At 39.0% G+C, this 26,976-nt stretch overlaps 1 protein-coding gene across 8 annotated transcripts in view; it reads left to right on the top strand.

Annotated features, from left to right (window-relative positions):
* LOC101172314 (interleukin-1 receptor accessory protein-like 1) overlaps positions 1-26,976 on the top strand; it is a 466,015-nt gene that overhangs the window by 313,744 nt on the left and 125,295 nt on the right. For all 8 annotated transcript variants that reach the window (XM_078931990.1, XM_078931985.1, XM_078931989.1 and 5 more), the window contains one exon: positions 19,191-19,265. In XM_078931990.1, the coding sequence (XP_078788116.1) occupies positions 19,191-19,265 (75 nt within the window). The remainder of the gene's footprint in view (positions 1-19,190; positions 19,266-26,976) is intronic.

Below are 26,976 nucleotides of genomic sequence, written 5' to 3'. Positions count from 1 at the left end.
CTTTGATCATTTCGCTCATATTGATATGCTGCTGAGCAAAAATGATATTTGTAAGGACTATTGGGGTAACCCATCCTAAGTGATTCTGTAGACTGTTAATGTTGACACCGGGCTCAGAAACGCATGTTCAAGTGGCCATTTTATATGAAGATTCTATGTAAACGCTTGTAATCAGATGGGTTTTAGGCTTCTGCATTGAAAACTCTCATGTTCACACAACGCTATGCAAGTTTTGAAGTCCCTTTTCTGGCAGTATGTACATTGAACACATGTTAAAAGTTAAACCAATTGAACTTTGGTCAATCATGGACTCGGCTTTAGTAGTGACATATGGCTAGCATTTAGCTTTTTCAAACCACAAAAGTGCTAACGGTTTGAAAATTGATCATGGAGGACAAATTGCTGGAATTATGACAGTCTTTCATATATCGGAATAGAGCTGTGAAAGAAAAGCCTGGAATAAGATTCACCAGATTTGCACCGCTTGACAGTTCGCACCAAACCTCTGAAGGTACAAGCGCTGGTCGGGTAGCGACAGTCCAGTGCTAAAGCCCACTCAAGAAATCTCATGCCTGGAGTGTACGTACCACCATACTCCTCTGTTTCTTTGCCTCTTTTTTTTTTTTTAATTACCATATCCTCCAAAAACATAAAAAGACACAGACCCCAAACATTGTAACTACATCGTGTTAGACCCAGTTTTGCCTTCATTCTTTGTGGAATTCCTTGTTTGTCTCCATTCCATCCTTTGAGGTTCTTTCGCTCAGTTACTTTCAAAGTACCTAGTGGAAGTTGGCATTGTGGCCCTTGGAGCACGGCATTGCATGTTGGCCTACATACCAGTATTTAGATTTCATCCTGAAGAACACAATGCTTTGTAAAGATACTTCCATCATCATCTGGTACCTGCTGTTGAATCTAAAAAATCCAATATCCATATTTTAATGTAACCTCAGATTGGAGGATCCCAGGTTTGGTTCTGCCTCGCGCGCCTATGTGTCGAAGTGTCCTTGGGCAAGACACTGAACTCCACATTGCTCCTGTGGTTCTCGGTTGGCGCCAGTGTTAGGAAGCGGAGCCGGCATTGGTGTGTGAATGGGTGTGCGTGGGTGAATGGAACTATGAAAATATGACTGCAAAGAGTCATATTAGTATACTCCATTTAGCATTTCCTCTGCTGTACCTCATCTTCTAAGGTTTTAGTGTGTTGTTTTATAAATAGTTTGTACCTTTAGTAATCTGAACCAATGTGGTAATTCTGCTTTTAAACTCTAATTAGACATCATTGGAATGAAAACACCTCATTAGTGTGAAAGCAGGATTTGGACGACAGGTATGTTTTACATTGCTAGAAATTCTAGATGTGATTGTGACTAATATCCATCATAGATATAAAATCATCCGACCAAACACTGGTTCTTCTACTTTCAGTCACTTAATTTCTTCTCTTTGAACATGTCTAAAATAAATCTATTTTCTGCCCAATGATTGGCCAAATCTCCAAATCTGTCAAGTAGATGTACTCAGGTCTACTGCATGTACACATTTCTCTACTCTGTAATATCTGAAGACAGCCAAGGATGCAAAGAGTGGAAGCTGCAATACTGTACAGTCTGTATGTAACAAATCCAAGATCTATATTTTACTATAAAGGAGAGTTGTAGCCATGACAACAGGATAACCCGTTACTGAGATGAGCGCCATACTTTGCCTCAATGTGGGGGGAAAAAACACATGTTTTATGGCTACAAGAATGTGTCTAAATATATCGTCTTCTTTTAATGTCCCCAACGGACTCGTTAATCGCAGTTACACTTAGGCACGTTCTCTGAAGCCCAACTCCCATAATTAGACCAGTTCATAACATGGCAACGTATTCTCATGAAAAGGGATCCTAAAGTACACAACCTGATAATTACTGCATGCGCGAGTGCTTTCTGTGTTGTGTTCTGAAAGTAAACCCTACACAGATCGAAAGGGTCAACAAACTACATTGACAAAATCATGAACAATGACCATTTGGAATTGATCTTTATTGATCTGCAGTGTCTTTGAATAAACATTCAGCAGTCACACACACTTTCTTCAAACTGATGAACTCCAGAGCTTTTTCCTCGCTGTTGTGTTGTGGTTTGTCATACAGCAGAGCAGCACTCTCACTCCAATACATTGGAGGTTTGTACTCCTGAAAGCAAATGCTCATCGACTTTCCCTTTTGAATCAGATTTCCACAGACCGGATGGCTCTCTGGTGAAAGAGTGAACATGCATAAATGCAAGTTTCAAGAAGCTGGGACTCGAAACCAAAAACAGTCCCAATTTAGGGTCTTAATACCAGAGATTACCTTCACTACCAAACCTCTGACTCTGACTGGCTTGCGTAGAAACAGGTTGTATATACCGTTTTTTAAAGCATGCTATTTTCAGCTGCTTCTCAATACGCGACGGAGTTTGTGTCTGCGTTGGGCTAAAGGGGATGTCGTTCTCAAAAAGCATCTGTGCAAACAACAGCGCAGAGTGCTCACTGACATTTTCAACAGTCTGTCAGACGGAGTGCTGTCCAAGAGCCTGAATGTCTCTGTCAGCTCTTTCAAAAATCATGTTTTGTTTTACACAAAGTTCCACCCTTTTTAGAAAAAGTTTTTTTTTTTTTTTTTACATTAATACTCAACTGGATCTTTCTGAGATTTAGACGGGTGTAGTTCAAAAGAAGTAATTATTTTAAGGCTGTCTAATTCCATTTTTTTATATTAAAAGCTGATTTGATTTTCCATGTCTTTAGTGTTCTACTGAAAACAGATCTATTGAGATTTCTATGCATGATGAGCTAACTGGCTTTTGGTTGGCTACGTTTTCAAAGGCAGAACCCACAGTCACCTTAAAGGCCATCTATCCTGAATCATATTTTTTAACTTTTAAGTGTATGATAATGTTTATTACTCACAAAAAACTAGCCTAAAGCGGGATTTTGATCCACGCACTGAGCATTCCTCTAAAACCAGCACTCTGATCACCAGCCCCTCTCAATCCACGAAAACAAGTTGGTTCTCACAAGCTGACGTAGATGAATGGGGAACCGCCCCTTCTAGGAAAAGTGTGCACTGCCAGCACCGCCCCCAGCCTCACACCCTCTTTCTCCGTGGAGCTAGTGGTGATCGACTAAACGCTTTCATTTCATACGAACACTTTTGCACATCCATCTTTGCCAAAGTTTGAATCTTGTTTATTTTCGTGGGCTACACGCAGACACGGTGCTGAGACGGACTCTAGGTTGATGTCATGAAATCGGCGACGCCCTAAAGAAGCGAAAGGCGGAGCCTCAGAGATCAAGCCGTCTTATTTCTGGCTAGGACAATGAGCTTCAAAAATAACTCGAATTTGATTTTATTATCATATCTATGGATATAGTTTACTCCGAAAAGCTTGAGAAAAGCATGATATAGGCTCCTTTTAATTATCAAAAACCCAGATTGGTAGGCGGGCGGTGCACATGTGGAGAACGTGACTAAAGTGTTGTTTATCAAAGATAAGAGCATGAAATTTAAATAAGGAGGGAAGAAAAGGATTACGTCTACCAGCATTGTAAAAAAAACAATGATAATATAATATTAACAGGCTGAACATTCATACTGTGCCTCAATAATAACATATTATTCAAAAATTAATTAAAATACATTTTTATTTCCACTGTTATTGTTCTTTGAAGTGAAGCGGCAATTTGACATAGTCTGTATTCTGGTTCTTAATTGGAGCTTTGTTGAAGTTGTTATGTTATTATTACAAAGACACGTTAGTATTTATTGATAATTATATTGTAGTGTGACAAATGACATTAAATTAATAAACTGTGTTTTAAATGGTTCTAAAATAAAAGGTTTCCACGTACAAAGTTTAGTAGTCGTCTCCCTTGAGAAAAATATCAAAAAGAACCAAAATGAATATCGGATCGATGAGTGTTATTGATAAGAGGAGTAGTATCAACGATACCATCCCGAGTCAACAGTGGAGTGACCTTTTCAGGTGTGAAACCCTTTAAGAATAGTTTTTCTGTCCTTTAGAGACTGGTACACCTAATTGCCTGAAGGCCACATGTACCACTGCTCTACTGCCCCAGTGTGGCCTAAATGATTTACAGCAGCCTACGATTCCCGTCATGGGTTCGTAACATCCTCCAGTAGACACGGTTGTTGTTTTGTCATTGTTGTTTTATCTTCACACACAGTCATCTGCGTATAACGGGTAACTAAGCTCCTGTTTATTTAACTCTCATCAATGATTGCCACTGACTGACGTTTAGTTTGTTCTGTTTTGGCTCCAACAAAGTGGAATATTGTTGTCTGATCAATGCTGGAAGGAAAGCAGAGCAGCTCGGCTTGCTCCGAGTAAACGGACCAACATTACTCTGATCTCTGTTCAGGCTAATACAGCAATAACATTTATGTGCATCTTGTAACTATTACATCACCATCACAGTAAAGCATGCCCTCCGGCACTCTATGGATTTTATGCAGTGCTTGCCGACGCACAAGAGGTGGATAGATGGCTGTAATCAAAGCATAAACTTTTCTCAAAGAGATATTGGGGGGAAAAAAAACATTTTATTAAAGAAGGGGCAGGTTGATAAGTATCTGGTTGAATTATGGCCTGTAATTGTTTCCGACTAATTGGTTTAATTTTCTTCTCCTGTACCTGGTTTATCGTTCTTCAGTAATGACAATCTGGACTTCAATTTGGGATTTGTTTGGATTGTCGGCATTCTCATTGAGACACTTCTCTTCTGAATTACATGTTTTCCTGTTAAACCAAGGGAAATAGCAAAAACAGTCGCTTATACAATAGTTTTAGTTGATTTGGGGTCTTGATTTTGCTTAATTTATCTCACTGAAGTGAGGGCTCTTGACGGCTTTATCCTCAAACTTCTAATATTTTCTCTTATAAGAAAACCTTTACCTTCCATTTTTATAGGAGCAGCAGTTTTTGTTAGATGAAGACATTTAAATATAACCAAATTTCATCATCCAAATTAAAGAAAAAATCTGTAAATGAGTTGATGATAAATGCAGTTATTACACGCCAGGATTTGATATTAATCTGATGTCGATACTATTTTGGACATATTTCTAAAATAAATGGCACTTTAGATGCTTTTATTGGTGGATTTCCCATCATACATCTCCTCTATTAAATTCTATCATTCGTCCTGAATATGAACAACAAAAAAAACATCTATAAACTTCATTTATTTGATGTAGTGAGAAATTCGCTGGAAGGAGAACAACAAAAACAGTGAGATATGTATGCAAGAATTGCAGCAAATACAATAAACAAGATGCCGCCAACATAATAAATATAATTAAAGCTGGCATCATCATTTATGATGAATAGGGAGGCAGCAACATCAAATAATCAACAAAGCTATAATTATCCTTTTTAAAAACTTGTTTTTTTTCTGTTTATTTATGTCTCTGTGAGTTAAAGTGGTGTGCCGTTTGTTGGAAACAAAAGCAAAAATAGACACAACGCTTTGAGCGTCAGTAGGTGGTTGAGAAGGAACAGATAATGCACAAATTAAATATACTTTTGCACCAATTATTTCCACCATTTGTCTGAGCTCATCTGTGTAACATGAACTTCCTTGCAGCGCAGAGTTGTGTAAATAAAAATCGTTTTTCTCCTCAGATTAGATCTGCGAGATGAGTGATCTGCGACGCCAAATAAAGATGTAATAATTTGTCCTTGCGAACAACTCTAGCGGGGGGAGAAAAAAAAAATCATTTTCCGAGCTGCAGGAAGCAACTTGTAAAATCTTAATTAAAAGATTGTATCAGACGCGGCTTTGCTTATAGAAAATAGGGAAATAATGGACTTGAAAGACAAGTTTTTACAGACGGAGCGGAGAAATAAATCGCTATGCGAGGAAAGTGGGGATGAGAAGAAACCTATTTGCTGCTGAGTGTAGAATGGGCCTTTTTTTAATATCTTCAGCAGTGAGATCTCATATGGCGAGGCTGCAGAGTCTTTTGGAACAAGTCCTTCATCTTCCAAATACATATCTCTGCTTTTTGTCTAATTTAAGCCCTCATCATGGAGAAACTGAACAGAATCCATCTGAGATAATTGCAACTTTCTTTCAGATGGTTCAGGAACTTTTCTGCAGCTCGCCGTCTCTCTGGCCTAAGCAGGTGTTGAAAGCTTCGCCCTTTTGTTTCTTAACCTTTTTTTTTTTTTTTTTTTATAAAATCCAGTCCTTCAGTCAAACAACTCCCACGCTCGTGACTCCCAACACCTCTCGACAGCAGCCAAGTCTTCCTATGGAACCCAGGCAGCTATTTGACTGGATCAGTCTGGCGGAGGGGGACTTTAAACAACGCCAACGGCAACCAAACCACACTTACTTCCACTACAATATAAATATAGATGCATACATATCTGCATTTGACTAGAAAAAGCAGAAATTTATGAGCGATGATGCTCTGATGAATTCAGTTTTTAATTACAGGAAAGTACGGAGGCACAGGCTGTCAGGCGGTGAGATTTAAAGCAGCGACGAACGCTTGCTGAGAGCGCAGTATGCAGAAGAAAGTGGACCAATCGATTGTGTATGTTTCCTCGACCCGGACTCGTATAAAACCTGCAGGTTGTTAGCTTCTCCGGCATTTTCCTCGCCGGTGGAAAACTGATGTTTAACCGCATTATTTATTTTCATGCGCTTTATGGGTTTGATCCATCACCCGTCACACCCATTACCGGGCAACACCGCGCGCTCCCACATCATTCTTCTCTTTAATTCACTTTGTTTCAAGCCGTGCTGCTCCCATCCGCCTGCAGAGGACACTGAGGATCTGCTTTAGTGCTCTTGGGCTTCAGACTCTTCTGTCAGTTTAGGTTTTAAAGACCCGATCTGATGAAAACGGTGTTTTTTAACATCTTCTTGTGGCTTTTTTCTGATGATGGAAGACATATATAAAGAAAATTAAGCATAAAATTAGCATTTTTGAGTTGTTTTTTTAATCCGAATAGTAGTGAATCAGGTGCAGATGAAAAAGTGCCATTTTAAGAGGTTTGTACTTGTAGACGACTACATCCATTAATGTATTTGTTTTCCTTGTTAAAGCTGGAATCTGGCTTAAAAGTGTTCGGCTGAATGGCTGCAGTATTGTTCGCCATTTTTGTTGTACCGCTAATGTTTATTTGGGACTGTGAGGAGCTGTAAGCTAGCGGGAGAGTGTGTTAGCAGAGAGCTCTGTTATGGGTGACATAAAGAGGGGGCGGGGTTGCTCCACACCAGCGATCATGCCCACAACTCAGAGGTGGAAAAACGACACAGGCTTTTAGATTTTGGCGGAAACCAGCACAATCCAAACCATATTTCCTACTCTGGATTATGGCACATCGACAGTGAATGGTCTATTTTCAAACTGTTACCTTACAGGCTTATGACAGACAAAAGAGTCAGAGACATGTGCGTCCGTCCGTCAGTCAGACATTACCTGTGTTCCCGTTAACTTTGTAACACGCTACATGTTAGCCGTGTTAGAGGCATTAGTCAATCTAGCTTGCAACTCCCAACCTCATTTGCAACAGACTGATGCCACTATAAAAAACGTTTTGGTTTGTGACGAACTCCCAACCTCGTCAGTAACACATCATTAAAACTCATTCCTACACCGCTACACGTTAGCCATGTTAGAAGCATTAGGCAGTTACAGGTATTGTGAACACGCTAGCGTGCCTAATGCTTCTAACATGGCTAACGTGTAGCGGTGTAGGAATGAGTTTTAATGATGTTACTTACGAGGTTTTGACTTTTATTTTTAATTTTGCTACACAATTGCTTCCATTCCTAATCTTGTTCGCAACACGTTAAAAAAAAATACTGATACCGCAAAAACAGTTGTTACCGTGACAACTAGCTCCCAACTTTGTTAGTAACGACTAAAGAAACTCAGTCCAATACAACTACACGTTAGCCATGTTACAGTAGTTACATTAACACCCGAAAGGAAAAAACTGATATTTTAGCATGCACCTCTCAAAATTGCTTTGACAAAAGTAAACACAACCAGATCCATATATATGCCGTTCCAGGTTATAAGGCACACTGTTGTTTTTGAGAAAAATATTAAGGCTTTTAAGTGTGCCTTATAGTGCAGAAATTAATTAAAAGACAACTGGAAACACTTTTACAATAGATGATGACAGTCGCTATTAAAGTCAAATGTTTCTTGGAACCGTCGCTGATGCCTTGTCTAACCGACTGAGCTCCATCCATTTTATCAGCTGGTGTGTCTGATAACCTACCTGCTCCTTCCTTATCATGGTTCTTATCAACACGTCTCATAATAGCTTCTCATAAATTAGGTTTGATAGCCAGGTGATGAGCAGCAAAGCCCTTTAGTTTCTTCTCTTAATGATGAAAGTGATCCGTCTGCAGTCGATAAAGTCTATAAAACATTTTTCCTCCAATAATTACTTTAAAAAAATGCTATTTTATTTTAGAAAATGAGTTTTATAAGCGACAGCTTCATATATGTGATGTATCAGAGTGAATTTGAAGCAGCTTCGGTGTCTTGCTGGAGCTAATTTCATGCCGTAGCCTCTCCCCATCCTCCTGTAAAAGCAGCGTTTCAGATCCAGGGCTGATCAGGATCAGAAGTTAAGCTATCAGCTTTGATTCATGTTCTCAGGTTGGCGCCCTTCATCCTCCCTCTTCACTCTCCATCACTTAGTATCTGATCCCACAGGCAGTGACACAAACCGCCCGACGGGTGTTTGTACCTTTTTCAAAGGTGCATCTCGACTAGGTTTTTCATTCCCTGATGCTCCTAAAGTTATACTCTCTCCATCTATTATCAAACATGTTTTGGTTTAGGTTCTGGTACAACTGGGTTTTAACCATTGACTGTATCTAGGAATTGGACCGAGCGATAGAGACGACGCCAATCCGTAATTCGTCTAAGTCAGTCTGGGTTTTATCTGGCAACCTACTCTAGCCAATCAAGAATGAGCTTGTTGGACGTCCACACCCCTACTTATTGTGGGCCTGAAGCACAGATCACACTAACAATTCAAATAAAAAAACATCTGAAAGATCTGTCTATGAAGACTCTCATTCAGAAACGTCTTCTAACTTTAAAACTAAGTCCAGATGACAGCCCCTAAACCTACTGCAATCTAAAAGATCACAATGACAATTAAGAAATCAAAACGAAACTCCACAAACCAAAAACAGAATCCAAAAAATGAAACAAAATAAAACTTTTTGGAAAAGAAAAGTAATTTTCATAAATCAAAATTAAATGTTAAAAGGCCTATATCATGCAAAATCAATCTATTTAACTTAATTAAAATGTTAATTCCTCACAAAAACACCTCAAAGTGGTATTTTGATCCATAAAAGTTCTGAATGAACATGATTCTGGTTTTGATAAAAGCATCTCTTTACTGGTTGATGAAAAGCGTTCGTTAACTCAGCAAATATCGACTGTTGTCTCGTGTCATTGAAGTATAGATCCCGCTGTGTAGCACATGACCATTGTGAGTCATTTTGTGTGGTTTTTTTTTCCAAAATCTTCTTGCCTGCACCTATGTGATTGATGTGATTTCCCCTGGATGCATTGCGCTATCCTGCGAGCCTTCTCATATTCAATTACTTTGATGGATCTTCTCAGACATTGCCTTTTTCAATAAGGAAATATATTTCATTCCGTTCCTGCAGGGTTGCCATATTGTTATTTTTCAACAAGTATTCCCTGAGTGTGTTGCAGTGTAATTTCTATAAGGTTTGTTTTTATCAAGTTGTTTGTGTTTTTTCTTTTTCTTTTTTTATTATTCTTTTTTTTTTCTGCTTTCAAAGATCGCAATTTCAACTTGGAGTCTCGGAGAGCATTGGGTATATTTTTAACAAGCAGGATCCTCTTTTCTATAAAAGATTCATCTCCCGCGCCTCAAACATATCTATGATAACAAGTGCCTGCAGCTCCGCAGACGGAAAAAAAAAAAAAGATGCAGCCATATCTGAGGCTGACACATCTATGAAACTTGGTCTACAACATTACAGGAACAACCGTCCATTTGTCGTCCGCAAATTCTCAGAGGAACATCTTTTACACCTCAAATCTACATCCAACGTCAAGATAGTTCAAGTCTTCCTGAGCTCACTTTACAGCTGAGTAAATGTTTGAGTTGCCTCTAGAGGATGGTGAAGACAACGAATCAAAAGGAAGGTTCTGTTTCAGATCTCAGGTTGTTATGTCTGAACGGCACATTGATGTAGGGACAAACAGAGAAGCTGGCCTCTTAGGGTTTTCTTCAGTGTTCACAACTGAACAGTTGTCACACCCTTTAAACCCGGCCCCCTGGTTAGTCCTACCAAACACCAACCTGTCCTGGTCTGACTAAAGATGGGCGCCAGTTTTTGCAATGAGTGTGTGAATGGGTGAAAACTGTACAGTTGTTTGGAAGACAGAACGGTAGTAAACCGCTGTATAAGTATATGCCATAGACCGCTGACAAGAGTTGCAACCCATCCAGTTCATGGGGTTTATTGCTAAAAGTTTAGGTCAGATGCCTTTTCAGACATACCTGAACATTTTCCCCTTAGGACCAGAGCTCCAATGTTGACGTTTCATGATGATAAGGGTTTCATAATCCGATGGAATTACGTTCAAAAAGCGCTTGTTATTTTTCTGTCATCGGCAACAGCTTCGGCCTTAAAGAGCTAAACTTCTAAAATGTTTGTTGTTCACCTTTGAGCAGATCCCATAAGGGTCACCACAGCCAATTGGCTTTTACTAATTCACACAAGTGGTTTGACAGATTTTTACTCCGGATGCCCTTCCTGATCCGGACTGGGGCCCGGCACAGGGGGACCCAGACTTTGGCCCCCTTGTGTCCACATAGCTAGGCAGTAGCACAGAGGGGTCTTACCCAAGGACTCAGTTGAGCTTATAAAATGTATTCTTAGTCTTACTGTTAGGCTAAAATATAGTTTCAATTGCAACAAAAACTACAAGTTTAAAAAACACCATCATTACTCAACATGTAAACATGTTTGTTGATTTAATTCTTATTAAAGTTTGGTTCCTGGAAGAAAAAAATAATAATAAAAACGTAATAACCCAGTTTTAGATTATTGGATTTTTTGGTACATAAATTGCAGGTTTCAGCTCTAGAAAAAATGGCGTCAATTGGAGCCCCCAACCATCACACTTCTGCCACTGTGCCTTCAAAGTTGGCATCGTCCATGTAGCGCTTGTCTATGCAAAGGGACATTTTTGTAAAGATCCTGTTGGTTTGCTAAGATGCATCTTTGAAAATCTATTTGGCTTTTTTTGCGTGAAATGGTCCATCATTTATTTATTTTTGTAAAACAAACCGTAAATGACCCTAAAATCTGAATAGTTCTACATCACCAGACTTCTAATTGTAAATGTTTCACTTATGGGCTTTTATTTGCATACAAGTTTGGTTGGAAACTTCTGTGAGGTTTTGATTGGGGAGTTTGTTGATGTTTAGGTTTTTAGAATATATTTTATTTTGTCTGGTTAGGATTTGGAAACTGCCCCTCCAAGAGTAGAAAGTGGACATAATTGAAGGTTTTCTCCCCCATCTATTCCAGATCAGCGGTTATGTGGAGATCTGCTTTGATTGACACCAAGTCACTTGTTACCCTCTTTAAAAGTACAATTCATTCATTTGCATTATGTTCTCATGAAATCGCAGATCTTGTTTTAAACGTAATCACAGGAAAGGCCTATATTATCATAATTTTGATCAAAGTTTTTTCAATTAGAAAATTGCACAAAAATAGTATTTGAGTGCCCAAAAGGAGGAGGTTAACATATTTTAGGCTCAAATATTTGGTTGTGTCTTTTCTCCGTCTCGGCCCAAACCCATGTACACAAACATGCGTGTATTTGATGTGTGTTTGTGCCATTGTTGTGCTGAAGAAGACCTCTGGTTTTATGTATGGCAGTGAAAGTCATTTCAGCCGGGTCGGGGTCGCATTAAGCATTTATAGAGGCATTTTCCAAACTGTTGCCCCGTTTATTTAGCCATAAAAAAACAAACAGGCGAGCAAGAATGCATTGAACTTGACGCCACTTCCAAATACAAGATTCCACCAGTTTGCCGAAGCCTTTCTTCCTGATGATTCCCAATAAAAATGTCTTTATAGATTCCCTATTAGCATTGTATTCATCTGCCATCTTTTCAAGTGGCTGATGATTATTGACCCCATCAGTACAAGTAATCATCAGGATCTTCAAGCAGATTTTTTTTCCGTCCAGCTGCAGCGTGGGATCAAAAGAAAATCTGACGAGTAAAATTTACACGATTTCTCCTCCACACATGTATGACTAACAAGGTTTGCCTCTCAAGTTGCCTGAAAGCTGCTTTCATTTATTTGCCGCAGTGGCAAGATGCTCGGCAAGTACACTGCATCTTTTCTTTAATGATCTCCGGCTCGTGCACGCACGCACACACGGGCGCGCTCCTAATCTACGACTGCTGAAGTGCTCTTTAATGAGGTGTGAACGGAGGACCACGGCCACCTCCCTCCCTCCCTCCAACCTATTTCATCTTCCCTCCATCTCAGCCCTGAGAGGGGCGCGGCAGACGGACGGAGAGGACGCCGACGGGCGGAGGCAGAGGAGGTGATGGGCGAGTTAATCGGAGAGAACCAGCTTTTTTCTTTTTCATTACAGCGTCTCTCCATCCATCATCATGTGATCACAGCGAGCGCGGATCACAAGGCCTGCGAGGGGACACTCTAAAGATTTTCTCCCGGGTGGCGAGCGTCGGCCGGCTTTTTTGGCGATTGTGCGCGTGATTGAGTGTAACGTGCTTTAAATGCATGTTTGTGTGCAGGGAAGCAGGTCAGGCTGGAAGTGCTTCCTGCTCCCCCCGGCGAGCAGCCTGCCCACTCCCACTCATAATAAAACCACCGTAGAATTATGGTTTTGTTGTTGAAGAGCAGCCAGCCTCACTAATGCATCCTAAATGTGTGTGTCTGCGTGCTCGCGTGCCTTTCACTCCGCTGGATCCCACAGAGGAGCAGGAGAAAGGCATGTTTTTGTTTTTTTTCTCTGAGTTCTTCTGCTTTACCCAAAGTTTCAAAGTAATACGTTTTTGACTAAATTTAAACTGGATCTCTGTCAGCCTTGATTACCTTTCATGGCTGGGATTTCCACTCAGTCAGAGCAGTCGGGAAGTCCAAATTACCGACATTTGAAATGAGGAGAGGCTTCATGATGCATTTGTGCCTTTGTGATTGGAGTTTAGAATTCCAAACTTTCTCTTTTCAGTTTTAGTTTTTTGTAATTTTTTGGACCAAAAGGTGCAATGCAGTAAATAAAACAATTGTACTGTCATATGACTACACTACCCAGAATGCCTAGAGAGGTACCAAGAGGCAGGTTGATTGGTCATAGGCTTTGATTGGAAGTTTTTCTGGTGAATTGTGATTCCTGTTTGATCTGCAATGAAGAACCTTTTTACAGACGGATAAAACTTTACTGACAATAACTGTCAACTTTTTTCAACAGTAAAATATAAAATACAAAATAAATCCTTTCACTTTCGCACTTCAAAATGTTCAAGAAAAGTATGTATCATAACTAAATTACCCATAATGCTTCAAAAATTCCTCAAGCTTTATCTTTCACCCTAAAACATTTCAAACGTTTTTTAGCGCTGTGTTCTGAAAAATTAGTTCGGGATCAATAAACAAAACTAGAAGTCGGTCAATTTTAAGGAAATTAAAGGATTTTAACTGCAATTTATAGTCTGAAAATACGGTAAGACTTCTGGAATACAACAATCTGACTTGGTTTGAGTAGAAAATAATGTAACCAGACAAATTTTTTTATTTTTCAAGAAACAGCCAATTTTCACTGTTCAAATGAAACCTTAATTATTTGGTCAGCCTCTTACAATCTCAAAACAATGACACAAAATAAAATCTAAATAGTTTTTTCTGTTTTAAAGCTTTGTTACTTAAAGAGAAATACTGTTTTAGGGCAGCAGAAATAAGACATTTCATTTCCAGACACAAAAAGCTTTTAATATAGCTTTTAGATCAAATACCTACAGTACTGCATTTAAATTAAGTCATTCTTTCTTAAATTAGCAGACTTTTTTTTATGTTCAAAACTATTCAATCCATTCGTCTTCTTCCGCTCAACCTGGACCGGGTCGCGGGGGCAGAAATCTAAGCAAAGATGCCCAGACTTCCCTCTTCCCAGCCACTTCCTCCAGTCCTCTGTGGGGGACCCCGAGGCGTTCCGAGGCCTGCTGGGAGACGTAGTCTCTCTAGCATGTTCTGGGTCTTTGGGACATGCCCAAGACCCCTCCTCAGGGAGGCTTTCCGGAGGCATCTGAATCAGACGCCCCAAGCCAAAACTTCCTTTTTTTTTTTTGAAATTCAGCCCGTTCATTGTTATAGAAAAGATATTTTTGATTGGCAGGTGTGGACCCATGTATAGACCCAGTTTCCTTTTTTGGTTTCTTCACATTCTTGGTTTAAAGAGTAAACTTCCATTCATCTGCCGTCATCTACTTCAGGCTCTGTTCTCTTTTCTGGATCTGGTAAGGGATGTCAGAGATCCTCCATCTAGTGTGTTCATGTGTGGGACGTTCTGCTTGAGTCTTTTCCTCCAAAAACATCTCCAGGTTCTGTTGAAACCAGTTTTCATGATCAGAAAAATCTCTCCAAACTAAAGGTTTAAAACTTGAACTTGAAAACCATGAAAGCTGCATTCATGACTTTAGAACTGGACTCTGTTGGACATGGTCACCATCTGCCCCACAGCTTCGTATGGCTCCACGTTTTCCATCGCAGCACTTTTCTGCTCGTGTGTGCTGACTCGGAGACAGTTCTCATCACCAAATAAGACTGAAACAAATCACCAGCCCACCACCGCGCACCCCCTGCTATGTAACATATGTCACAAAATCTCAAATAATTAAGAAGAGGATCACATTGTTCCATCATGCTGGATGACTTCCTGATGCTTTTTCATAACACACTTCCCAGGGATAACATGAAAGCAAATCTACGAATAAATCAGGATTAATTACAAAATAAGTAAAAGATGAAAGTTATTGTTTAAAATCTGCAAATATGGAGCCATTTGGTTAATATCACAGACGTACGCACATGAATAACTCAAAAGGTGCAGACATGTTTCAGAGGCACAACGGCTCCAAATGATGTCATTTTTCTGTAAGCAGGACTATTGAAATCATGACCTTAAATAAAGCCAACACAAAAATCAAGCAGAAGGTGACCGGCTTGTCCCTTCATTCTCCATTCTATTCCAATCCAACTGGTTTGGCAGCATTTTATAGACTTATCTTTCTGTGATGCCGCAGTGTGTCTGTGAAACATAAAGCTACACTTCCGGTTTAGCATATTCTTTAGGAAAAAAATCACACCTGCTACAACCGGATACAAAGGCTACGGTAACACCGCCCTTGGCAACAGTTAACACCCCTTGGTCAATGTAAACACACATACAGTACAGTAAATGTGTGTTCGGGCTTCCACGTTCAAAACTCTCGCATTCACTCTTAGCTACGCAAGTTTCTATGACTGTTTTCGGACTCTGCGTACAAAATGCACAGCCATTGAATGCGCGTTGCAAGTTAAACCAGGTCAAACTTGGACCAATCAGGGACTCGGGTTTGGTAGTGGCGTATGGATAGCCTCCCTTTTGATTCACAGAAGTGCCAACCGTTTGAAAATTGGTCATGTCACATGGCAGCTGTAAACGTAGCTGAATGTGAGCCACTTTTTTAAACCGTTTTTACGGTGTCTGTTAATCTCTACTCTAGGTCATACCATAAACCAGGGGTGTCGAACCCCTTTTCAGCGAGGGCTACATCAGCATAGTGACTGTCCTCAAAGGGCCAAATATAACTTATACATGTAACTAAATGTAATGAAAAATAAATGTAACTACTCCTTAATATTACATAACCCATTTATGTATTATAACTTTTTAAAGTGACAATTACAGTTGCATAGAAAACACATGTTTGCTTGTTACTCTAGCATAAATCCTTTTAAATTTGATTCTGTCAGGTTAGGTTATATGGACAGTGTTTAAGTCCTAATGTATAGTTGCCCAATCCCATAATTCAAGTCCAATTCCCCCTAGATATGAATAAATACACACCGATTTGAAGAAATGAAAAACTTTTATGCCACACAAAATGACGTGGGTTTCGCATTTGGCCAGCATTTGGTCAGCAGACCTTGAGTATGACACATGTGTCATAAACCAAATGTTGTCAAAGTATGTTTTGATCTTGTGTTGACGTCAGAAAGTTCAGAAAGCCTTGAAAAGCTTGAAAAACACGAAACCCATCACAAAAAAACGTCTGCCGTGTTCAAAGTCAGTTTTAAAGGATCCAGCTGTAGTTGAAGCAGATTAGTAGTCAAATAAAATAAACACAGATTTTTTGTAATCCGGGAAATCTATATTAAACCAAAAGAAATGTTTCTCAAATGAACATGCTTGTGCAGACATGTTCTGTGTGCGGTTGTGTTCATGAAACGCTGCGGTGTTGGGTGTCTTCTAACTGTCGGACCTTTCCTTTCCCCGTTTTCACACCCCACCAGCCGCTCGTATAGCTGGTCTCCCTTTCCTACCTCCAGGTGAGACTGGAGGCAGTTTCATCAAGTGCTTTTCTATAATGCAACACTTGGGCCATACTGTGTTTCCAGTTGAGTAGAACAAGTCTTTAAATTCGACTTTTCTGTGGAAGAGCTTGGTTTCAGTGGTACAGATTCAAGCACAAACTGATTTCAATTTTAAACCATTTAAGTTGGCATCATCACTGTACTTATGAAAATGAGGATTTATATACAGTAGATACACGTTTGGAGGATTGAATTATGGTCGGTTGTTTAGTTTTTTCCCCTGGTGTTAAAAATGTATATTAGAAACTTGATTTTCCAGTTTGGAGTTATTATTGACATTAGACACAGAAATGTCAGAATTAATGAACTTATTAAAAAGGAAAAGGAAATGTGTTCCATTATGTTGCAACAAATAAGGACAGTAGATTTTAATGAAAATGCTGCAAAATTCACCTTATTGATCTTCGAACGTTCTATGCTGTTTGATAAATTATTTTCTGTTTTTTTGTTAAATGAGAATTGGTTCAACATCAAGGTTGTGGTAAGGCGTCCACTTTATATAATCCAATTCCTTCCAAATAATTCCAGTTGGGTCATTTCTCTTAATCATACTAGAGTTTTATTAGAATCTCCCAATAGAGCAGCCAATTGGGCAACAGTGGAGAGGAAAACAATTTCTCAGGAATAAATCTTTCCTAATTATCATAATAACCCGCCTGCCCAACCAAAGTTTATTTAAAAAAAAAAGACTATTTATGAGGTCTCCCAGTGAAAAAACAAAACGGCAACAGTGTTTTAGATTGTTTGTACCATTGACTGAGTGACCCCTCCCCCGAGGCATTCCAAACAGGAAGTACCCGCTGGCTCCAACAAGCCAAAATCCCATAGACTTTTACCATTCTTGCTGTGAAATCTTTCTATGTTTTTGATAGTCTCAGGTTTTGTTTTTTTTTTTCATATTTTTTCTGGAGTGAAAGTCATTTAAGTTATAAACTGGCCAATCAGATGCCTGCTTGTCCCCACGTCCAACATTCCCAACATTGGATTGACAAATTTCATGTAGCCTTCTTTTAAGTGGTAGGGGTGTGGCCTTCCAACAAGCTCACTTCTGATTGGCTTGAGTGGTTGCTATAAAAATATTGACTCAGACCTACTCAGATCAATTACTGCTTACTGATGTCATCTGGCACCAACATTGATGCCTCAATATCGCAAAAAAATGGGGACTGAATTGACTTCATTTGGTTGGAGCCGGCAGTAAGCCATTTCCAATAGATGATGTCACACTCACTCGGTCTAGTTCTCCAAAATAGTCAAAGGTTAGTACACGCAAAAAATGTGTTAGCATCCTACATCTGGCACAATTTGGGAAGAATTATCATTAAATCTGTTGAATACATGCATTTAGAGTCGCTTTTCTTATGTATACCTAACATTTTTTTCACATCTAAACTATGGTGAGGCATTATGTGTGTTTTAAAAAGAAGTTACCACCCTGTCGTCCAATAAGTCTTAGTTATGTCATGGTCCAACATACCCATTCCTTTAAAATGGAACCCGAAGTTCGGGGAAATCACCTTGGTGAACTTTTGCCGGAGTGGCGTCACTGGAGAACAGTTCATTTTCAAGAGCAGTCCATTCGTCTTCAGTGGTGCACTTGCACCAACGTTGTTTGGTCAAGTGGCATCACAAGAACAGTATCTAGTCATACCGCCATTATGTAATGGAACTATATAAATATAAATATAAAGAGATGTAAACGTTTATTGACGTTGCTCAATGTGCTTTAAGTTCTCTTATCTAAATAGGACATTTCAATTCACAAAGCTGTTAAATCTCTTTGCACATAGATGGATATGAAGTCAAACAGAAATCGTTGCTTCACAACTAAAAGCCTACAGTGTAGGAAGCAGGAACCAGGACAGAGGAAACTTCCGGTTCAGCTCCGCGATCCTTGCTCAAGTCATACCAAAACTCATTTGTTCAGAAATGAGCTCCGTTCCTTTGAGTATTTCCCGGCATGCACGGATAGAAAAACCTCTCTGTCACTTTGAAGCCTAAAACCAATTAGAGACTCTTTCTAATGAGCGGCCTCTAAAAGGACGGCTTTGTTCCCCAGCAGCCGTCTAATTGGAGGTGGTGGATTTCAAATGGAGTTGTGTTGAGATTCACTTTTAAATGTTCAGAACTTAACTGTGGCTTCTGTATAAAGAATGCATTTAAAAAAAAAACTGTAGAATGCTTCTCAGTTTCAGCTGTGTTCCACGTCAAAGCCACATTATCGTCACTTGCATAAGAAGCAGGTTTTATTAAAGCAGAGATGCTGCCTCAGACTGTGCATTGATGTTTCAAGCTTTGAATGAGTCATTCAGGCTCTCAGTAATTTATCCCTTCTGCTCTTTAAATATTGCATTTCACGATATTTGTTCCCATTTTAGTGCAGTTTTCAATGTGTTCTTTGATGAATAAATCATACTTCAGCTGTCCGTAGGGGAGAACGATGAGAATTTAATGTTCCCTCTTCCTGCTTGCCTTTCTCACAGCTCCTGTGACGGACAAGCCGCCAAAAATCCTTTTCCCCTCGGAGGGCCAGTTGAGCTTCATCGAAATGGCTTTAGGTAAGGAATCTCATTTTAATCTTTCCAGTTGTTGCATTTCTTTTTTTACGGATGGTACATGCTGTGTTTTATTGGTTTGGTCAACTGAAGCCAGTTCCTTGAAAAAAAGTTTGGATTTTTGCTCAGGTTTTTATGGCATTTTCAGTTATGAATTGCTGCTTTACTTGTATATTTTGGTCTTTTTTCTGGGTTTTATATACTTCTAAACGTATACATAGGGTATATTTTTTATTAATTTCCTAGTTTCTTTGTGTAAACCTGCTAGTATTTCCTATTTCTATTCGTGGTGTTAAAATAGTGCAGAAGGCTTCAAATATTTTTGAATCTTTGTTTTCCTGTTGAGTGCACATGCCCCTATTTACTCTGCATCACTTATTGTTTTTTTTGTCGTTGGCTCATCTCAACTAAGTCTAACCCGATTGCACTTTTACTTTTAAAAGGATATTTATTCCTTGTCTCAGACTTTTCTTTAGAAATATTATGAGTGGGAAAACTTTTCTTTTTAAAGGAAAAGTTTAACATTTACTCAAATCCTAATGTTTGTTTCTTTGCTGATGATACAGCTATATACTTTTCTACACTGCCTCCCGCTGAAAGCTTTTTATAATCCAACACTTGAAATCATTACCTAAAGAAACATATTCTGCTACATTTCTGCACTTTTATGAAGAACTGGCAATCTGTAGTTTTTTTTCTTAAAGGGGTGTAATCCGAAAACATTTAGCTGTCATGACACGCTCAGACAACGGTAAATCTGAGTTGTAAAGGACTGCATATTGCCTTTACATGGTATTTCTGTTAAGGTTGATTTTGGTCCTTTTTCTCATTACTCTGCCCTTGATTTTAAAGCGAAGTGAACTTTTTTCGTGTGCAGAGTCTGTCATTTCACATTATAAAGTATTCCGGATCTAATCCTTGAAGCTTCACTTTGCACATTTTGGCCTCACATGAAATTCATTTTCTATTTAGTTTTAAACTCAGAGACCTTATAAAACCCGTTTTTTTTAACTAAAACTACTAAATCAATGAAGTTTTTTTTTCTTCCAATTTGATCCTATTTTGATTTTTCTGTCATATAATACCACTAAGTTCAAAACCTGCTAGAAAATGTGGTGAAGCTCTGTAATCCTATTTCGACCTTTTCTCTCCATTAAGTATAGAACTTTTATATTTAAACACAACTTTTAGAATCTTTAAATTGTGTCCTTCCTTTTGCTTTTATACCACTTATAGCAACATAAAAACACTTTCCAGACGTGCTAAAGCATCACTATGGTAACGCATTAAAGCTAAATGGTGTGTTGCTTATTTTGAGGCCAAACTTTATAGCTCTATTGGATATATATTACACTCATCACATGCATGAGACCAGTTTCCCTTAGGGTTTGACATTTCTTTTATAAATCTTAAATTAACGAATCTATAAATACTTTAAAGCAGGGGTCGGCAACCTAGTGCGCGAGGGGGTGTGACAACAATAAGCACTTGATCTGTCATGTTTGTCTATTTTTTTTATTTGAAAAAAAAAAGTTTGAGTGACAATCTCTCCTCACTATGAGCTTTTTCCCCCCTTTGGGTTGATAAGTTTTTCAGGTCAGCCTTCCTAGACGGGGGATTTAAATTAGTGCGCACCGACACGAAACCGTAATAATAGCCCTGTGTTTTGAAATGTTTGCGGGTGAGATAACAGGCTCAGGTGAGGTGATGTGGGAACAGCACAAAGCCATGACTGAACAGCGGTTAGGTTAGGGTTGCTAACCTTTACTTCGTTACAGTTACGTCTTTTAACGCAGCAGATTTCTCTTATGGTCTACAATCTTCACAGAGTGAGCACTCTTCTACAAATAGACCATCTTTGTTCTAGAGTGGATTCCCTACAGCAGATGTTCATCACAAGGCTGCTGTCTTTGTGATCGTACTAATTAGAGCAGCTGCATCCAAAACTGTGATATGTGTCGGTAAACGGAGTCAGTCTGCTTGAAATCTTCCTGGAGGAAGTTTGACTGAACAAATCATAAAAATGAGGTTAAGATAAGTAAATATCCTGACCTGCTGCTGTTTTTGCTGTTCCATATATTTATTCCTTTATGCCCTCAACACGTCTTTGTAGACCTATTTTAGAATCTGGCGATGATTTATTTTGAAAGGTCTTGGTTGTCTTTTAAAAATGGACGTTTCCAGTCTTTGCTTTTTTATACAATTGTCTTTCGTACTCTTATTTACCCGATAGATACACTGTAGACTAAATATGACACTTATATAACCTAAAAAGTTCTTCTTTTTTAATTGAATACTTTAGTCAAATTCATTTTAAATACTATCTTAAGCTGATTTCTTACAGTTTCCACCAAAAAGTCTCATATTATTAAATAAAAACAACATCAAAAGCAGACAACAGTGAGAAGTATTGGGGTATTTTGCTGAGCTCCAGGCTTTCAGTCAGCAGTTTGTCTCAAAGTGAAACTAAAAGACATTGGAGTTTAGGGCACCAGAATAAAATACTTATGCATTTTGGGCAATTTTGTTGTTGATCTAAAACCTTTTAAAGCCTAAAACCCATCAAAATCCCATCCTCCTGTTATTTATGAAAGGATAACTGAACAGTCAATCAACTTTTTGGGCTGATTACCTGTAAGAAAAGTGCTGACTGTTGGTCCTTGTTACATTTTTGACAATTTAAGATAAAACATGAAGTTATAGAGTAAAACCAGCGATGGGCTGCTCTCCAGCGGTTGAGTTTCGTGATTGGTCAACTGGTGGAAGTCCCACCTCATTTTAGAAGTTTCACATCATCCTGCTCTGACGCTGTAGTATAAAAGCCCCGCCCACTTTAAACACACTAGAGGGGCTCGCCCCCAGTCGCCGAGAGAGGCGGAGCTTACCCCGCGACACTTTGAGCGGCCAATGAAGGCAGCCTTTTTTTTTCTTATTTTCATCGAAACAATAATTTAACCTAACCTCACTGATCAAGGCCTCCCTCGCTCTGCCCGCCTCCCTTAGCCCCACCCCCTTTTTTGTGTGCATTTTTTCAAATCTGGAGTCAGCCTCCAACTGTCCCGTTGTTACCCTTTAAGTTTTATCTGTACGTCAGAAGTATTAAAACTTTAATGTTGATGTTTAAAATGTCAAATTCTAAAATAAAATGTTTTTTTGTATTCTAAAAGAATATCAGAATAAAAGAATAAAAGCAGTGGAGAAATATATCAAATTAAGATATTAAGATATTTTCTTTTTTTATAGAGAATCTGTCTTTTTTTTAGTTTTTTACAAATCTAACAGACTGTATTGGCTAAATACCAGAAACAAAAAGGTTGAGTTTTCATTAAACGTCAGAAAAATTGACTACTAGCTAAGTACTTTGGGTATTTTTTAAGAGGATTGTGTCATACAAAGTACTAGAGGTTTATAACTCCATACATTTTGTTGTCAAAGGCCTTAAACTCGTAGAAACATGATGTGAAAAACCAAAACATGGCAAACTTCACGCTGGATGCTGACTCACAATCTGCCCACATAATCCCTAAATGAACGATTTCGGGTGTATTTTAGGCGATTGCCTTGCCTCCTCGGCTCTAGAGGCTCGGGGGGGAAAACCTCCAGCTCGGTGTCTTTCTGGACAAAAGCTCAGCTGGGGGTGGGAGGGGAAAATGGGTCACAATGGCGGCTCTCTTTGAAGGGAATTTGTGGCGGGCAATGAACACAACGAGGTAAAAAGGTGGCAATCAGAAAAGAGGTGCAAATCATGGTAGTGGATGAAAGCTGGGCTGCCTGTTTTCATCTGACTGAGTGTTTAGCCTAGATGGGGGGGGGGGGGGGGGGGGGGATTTTCAAACTCCATTACCTGATCACTGTAAGAACAGGCAATAAGACACAATATATGCAAGTCCTCTGCTTCTGACTGTACATTTAGTTGTATTTACGGCTATTTTTATGAGGAAATTCACCTCATCTGTTTATCTGCCCATATGGCTCCCATCACTTCCCAGTCACCCCCAAGACGTTCCCACGCACTGGATTGTTCCGTAACTGTGGCAATTTTGGCGACGTCTAAATATTAATTTCCCCGTAAAACATAAAGCCCCAAACGGCCTCAGCTGACAGTTAATTAGGCAGGTGAAAGTGAGGAATCAACAGAAGGAGTAAGATAAATGTGGACTGACATTTTTTGGCTCTTCCAGCGGAACTCCAGGGAAAAACGTGGATCTGGGGTGGCGGGGAGGGCAATTAATCAGCGCACAGTCCTCAGCCCTGGACCCATCTCATTCCGCCTCCTAATGGATGTGGTTCCTCACTTCTAATTGATGAAATTTAAAATGCATGATTAAAACACGTTGTGTAAATGTTCTTCTCCGTCCCCGGTGGCTGATCTTTGCACTTCCTCCTCAGTGAGACTGATTGGAGACACTTTCAGTCGGACTCGTCATTAGACTCTGCTTGGCTTTAGTCCTGAAAACAGGATAAACCAACGGGTTTAGCTTTTAGGGCTCTCACGGAAATCCAACGACGGAAACTTTAACACCTAATAGAAATGAAAAGCAAACATCCCTACAGCGGAATAGCAAGGCCACTATCAAAATAAAATAAATACAATTTTATACCCACACACACAAACATATATATACATATATGGCATATAATTATGAGGGAAAATGTGGTAATTTTATAAGAATAAAGTCGTAAAATTGTAATTTTACAAAAGTTAAATTGTAAATTTATGCCAAAAAAGTCGTAATTTTACAGGAATAAAGTTATGAATTAATGAGAAAAAAGTTTTACAATAAACTATGTGATTCATGAGAAAAACAAATCCTAACTTTATATGAATACAGACGTAAACTTATGAGAGAGAGAAAATCGTAATTTTTTTCAAGAATAAAATTCTAAAATGAAAAGAAAAAAATTCATGATTGTACGAGAATAAACTGATAAAATTATTACAAAAAAGTTCAGCTTTTACGAGAATTAACCCATAAAATTATGAGGGGGAAAAAAATAACTTTACATTGCTTCAGGAGTTTCTTTGTATGCTTAAAAAAAAACAATAAACATGAAATACAAACTCAATCTTGGTTTTTTAAACAGTATCTGCAAATGTAAAAAAAAGAAAATCCAATATATGAAATAGTTATGAACTCAAAAAAATAACAGCTAATATACACAAAAGTTTTCCCTATCTTGTAAATATCTTTTAATCCTTCAAGCTACCTCTACACACAACCAGTCCAAAGCTTCCCGACTCTTCAATATTTTCCATTTTTATTGAAAAGTATTCCATTCAATCTCTTGTTTCACTCTGAAATGGAAAAAAAAGTGTACAGATAAGCAGCTGAAGGTATAAACAGAAAACCTGAAATGGTTTGTCTTTATTGAAAGTAGCCGCCTTCTGCAAACACGTTTGTAAACTTACAATAGAAATGTCCAAATCTCCTGCAAAGGTTCCTGTTATTTTTCGTCATGTTGAAGTTACATTCCTCTCAGGAAACCGCCTCAGAGGGATTTAGTTTCTGCTTCCACGTTCACCTTATTGTTCCTCATTTAGCTCTGGCAGCTCTGGCAGAGCCTGGATTCAAGTTTAAGCTCATTTTCATGGTGTAAGATAAACTGTTCATCTCTGCTCATTCTAGAGAGAAATGATTGCTGCTATGGACACCATGTCTGTTCAGAGTGCCTATCTGTACCAATCACTTGGATCCAACAGCAGCCCCATACCATCACACTTCCTCCCCCGATTTTTTTGTCCCAATTTTTGAGAGCTTACAAGGTTCTTGAGTGATGCAACAAATGTTTAATCCCTCCGTAACCGCTTCGTCCAGGTTTCTGCAGTCCGGTGGGGGTTTGGACCCAAACACGCCTCTTTGTCACATTCTGACGTCATGGAAACGACCTTCTTGCTGCAGCTTAAATACGAGACCCCCTCACAAAGACCAGAATGAAGTTGTTCTGGAAGCGGTGGTCCCGTGAGGATGTTAACTCTCGGAAACTTTTCCTCTGGTTCTGTTGTGACTTTGGGTCTGCCAGAACTCTTCCTGTCAGAGTTTCCTCCGGTTTCTGAGCTCCTTTTGATGCGGAAAGAGATTCTCGCTGACAGCTTGATTCTCTTTGCAGCTTCTCTGTAGGAAAGACCTACATTTTTCAGTGTTATGGTGGTCTGTGTCTCATCCATTGTTAGCTGCTTTCTTATTCCCATTTTCCTGCTACTTCCAACTGAACAATGCGGTTCCACCAAAATCCCATGAGGGGATGGAAGCACAGAGCCTTACGCTTTATTGCAGGAGAAAAGTTTCAGAAAGGATGCTGATGGTTTCCTCCATCTCAATGGGTTTGATCAACCTCAATAGCGCAAAAATTGTGTAAATATTTTCTTTAAAATTGTCTGTGTCTTCTTCTCAAATGCAAACAGTCTTTCAGTTTAAGGTCATCTTAGTTTTTTTTTTTAACTCTTTGGCAGTTCACAACTTGCTTTTGCTCTATTTTATTTCTTTTTTTGGACTGTACCATCTTCAACTTGACAATATAACTTTGATATTTATATATAAATATGACTTTGGCTACCTGAAAATTTACGGTAAAAAGAGAAAAAACTTAAATTACAAGATGATGCACTTTTTTTGTTACACATTTACAAATACACGCCACTAACAAAAATGAAATAATTATTTTTTTCCCCCATAAAGTTTTCTTTAAAAAATAACTGGGAATCAGACATCCTTTCACGTCTATTATATTTTTCCTAATTCTTAAAGATTGGTATATTTCTATTGAACTGCTTTTGAATATTAATCCCCCTCCCCCGTCTCTTTAGCGTTTGTTTTGCTTGATCTTCTGACAAGTTTTATTTGTCGTCAAGTTTTTTACATGCACAGCAAACATGTCAACCCGCCGGAGCTCACCTGCACCCCATGACATTTTCCGTTTTCTTTTTAGATTTACAGCCACTGTGGTACTTTAGGGTGTTGAAACCATTCCCCTGTGATCTTGATTGGGTGGTAAAACCTTCATCCCTTGCAGCCGCTTTGCTCTTCGTCCCCTGACGCTTGACTCAGCAGCTGCTTCTCCGAACACCGGAGGAGACAGAACAAGGTGACAGAGGCCGAGGCCTCTGTTTGTGCTCTGCCCAAATTCATGTTCTTAAATGGATGCTGCATTTCAAGAAGCAGCCTCCCTTTTGAAAGCTGCTTTGCATCATTAACCTTTCATTTTCTGGCATCTCCTGGGCTGTTTGTCTGTAAGTAATTAAATAGATTTTAAAAGCGTGTTTATTTTCTCCCAGTTTGTCCAACTTTTACCTCAAATTGATTCATTTTTTACCTACCAAAATTGGATTTGGGGGGAGCCATCGGGAGTTGAAAGCAAATTAAGAGTTTTTGGTCAACAAGAGGCAACGTTAAAATATATCGTGAAGATGTGAAGGTCAAGGATGCGTCCCAGCGGCACCTGCAGAACATTTCCGTTTGACAGTTGGTAGAGCATACAAGGTTAAACTGGTCTGTTTGTCTCTCTGTGTGCACATTTGGTTCATCTTCCTGCTATTCTAATCAAAGCAGGATGATCAGTAAGAAATAAAAGGCTTAACTATTTAACATGGAGCATCCTTAACTGGGTCTGGAGTTGCGTGTCAAAAGCCTTAAGCCCGTGTCACGCAGCCACTAGGTACATTTTGCGCATACTGCACAGATAGTCATACGTGAGTATACGAGGAATATTTATGAGG

Source organism: Oryzias latipes, chromosome 2 (assembly GCF_053564925.1).
Source record: "Oryzias latipes strain Hd-rR chromosome 2, Olatipes_Hd-rR_3.1".
In the NCBI taxonomy this organism is placed as follows: domain Eukaryota; kingdom Metazoa; phylum Chordata; class Actinopteri; order Beloniformes; family Adrianichthyidae; genus Oryzias; species Oryzias latipes.
The sequence above is the reverse complement of the archived record's forward strand: the minus strand, read 5'-3'. Positions and strand labels throughout refer to the sequence as shown.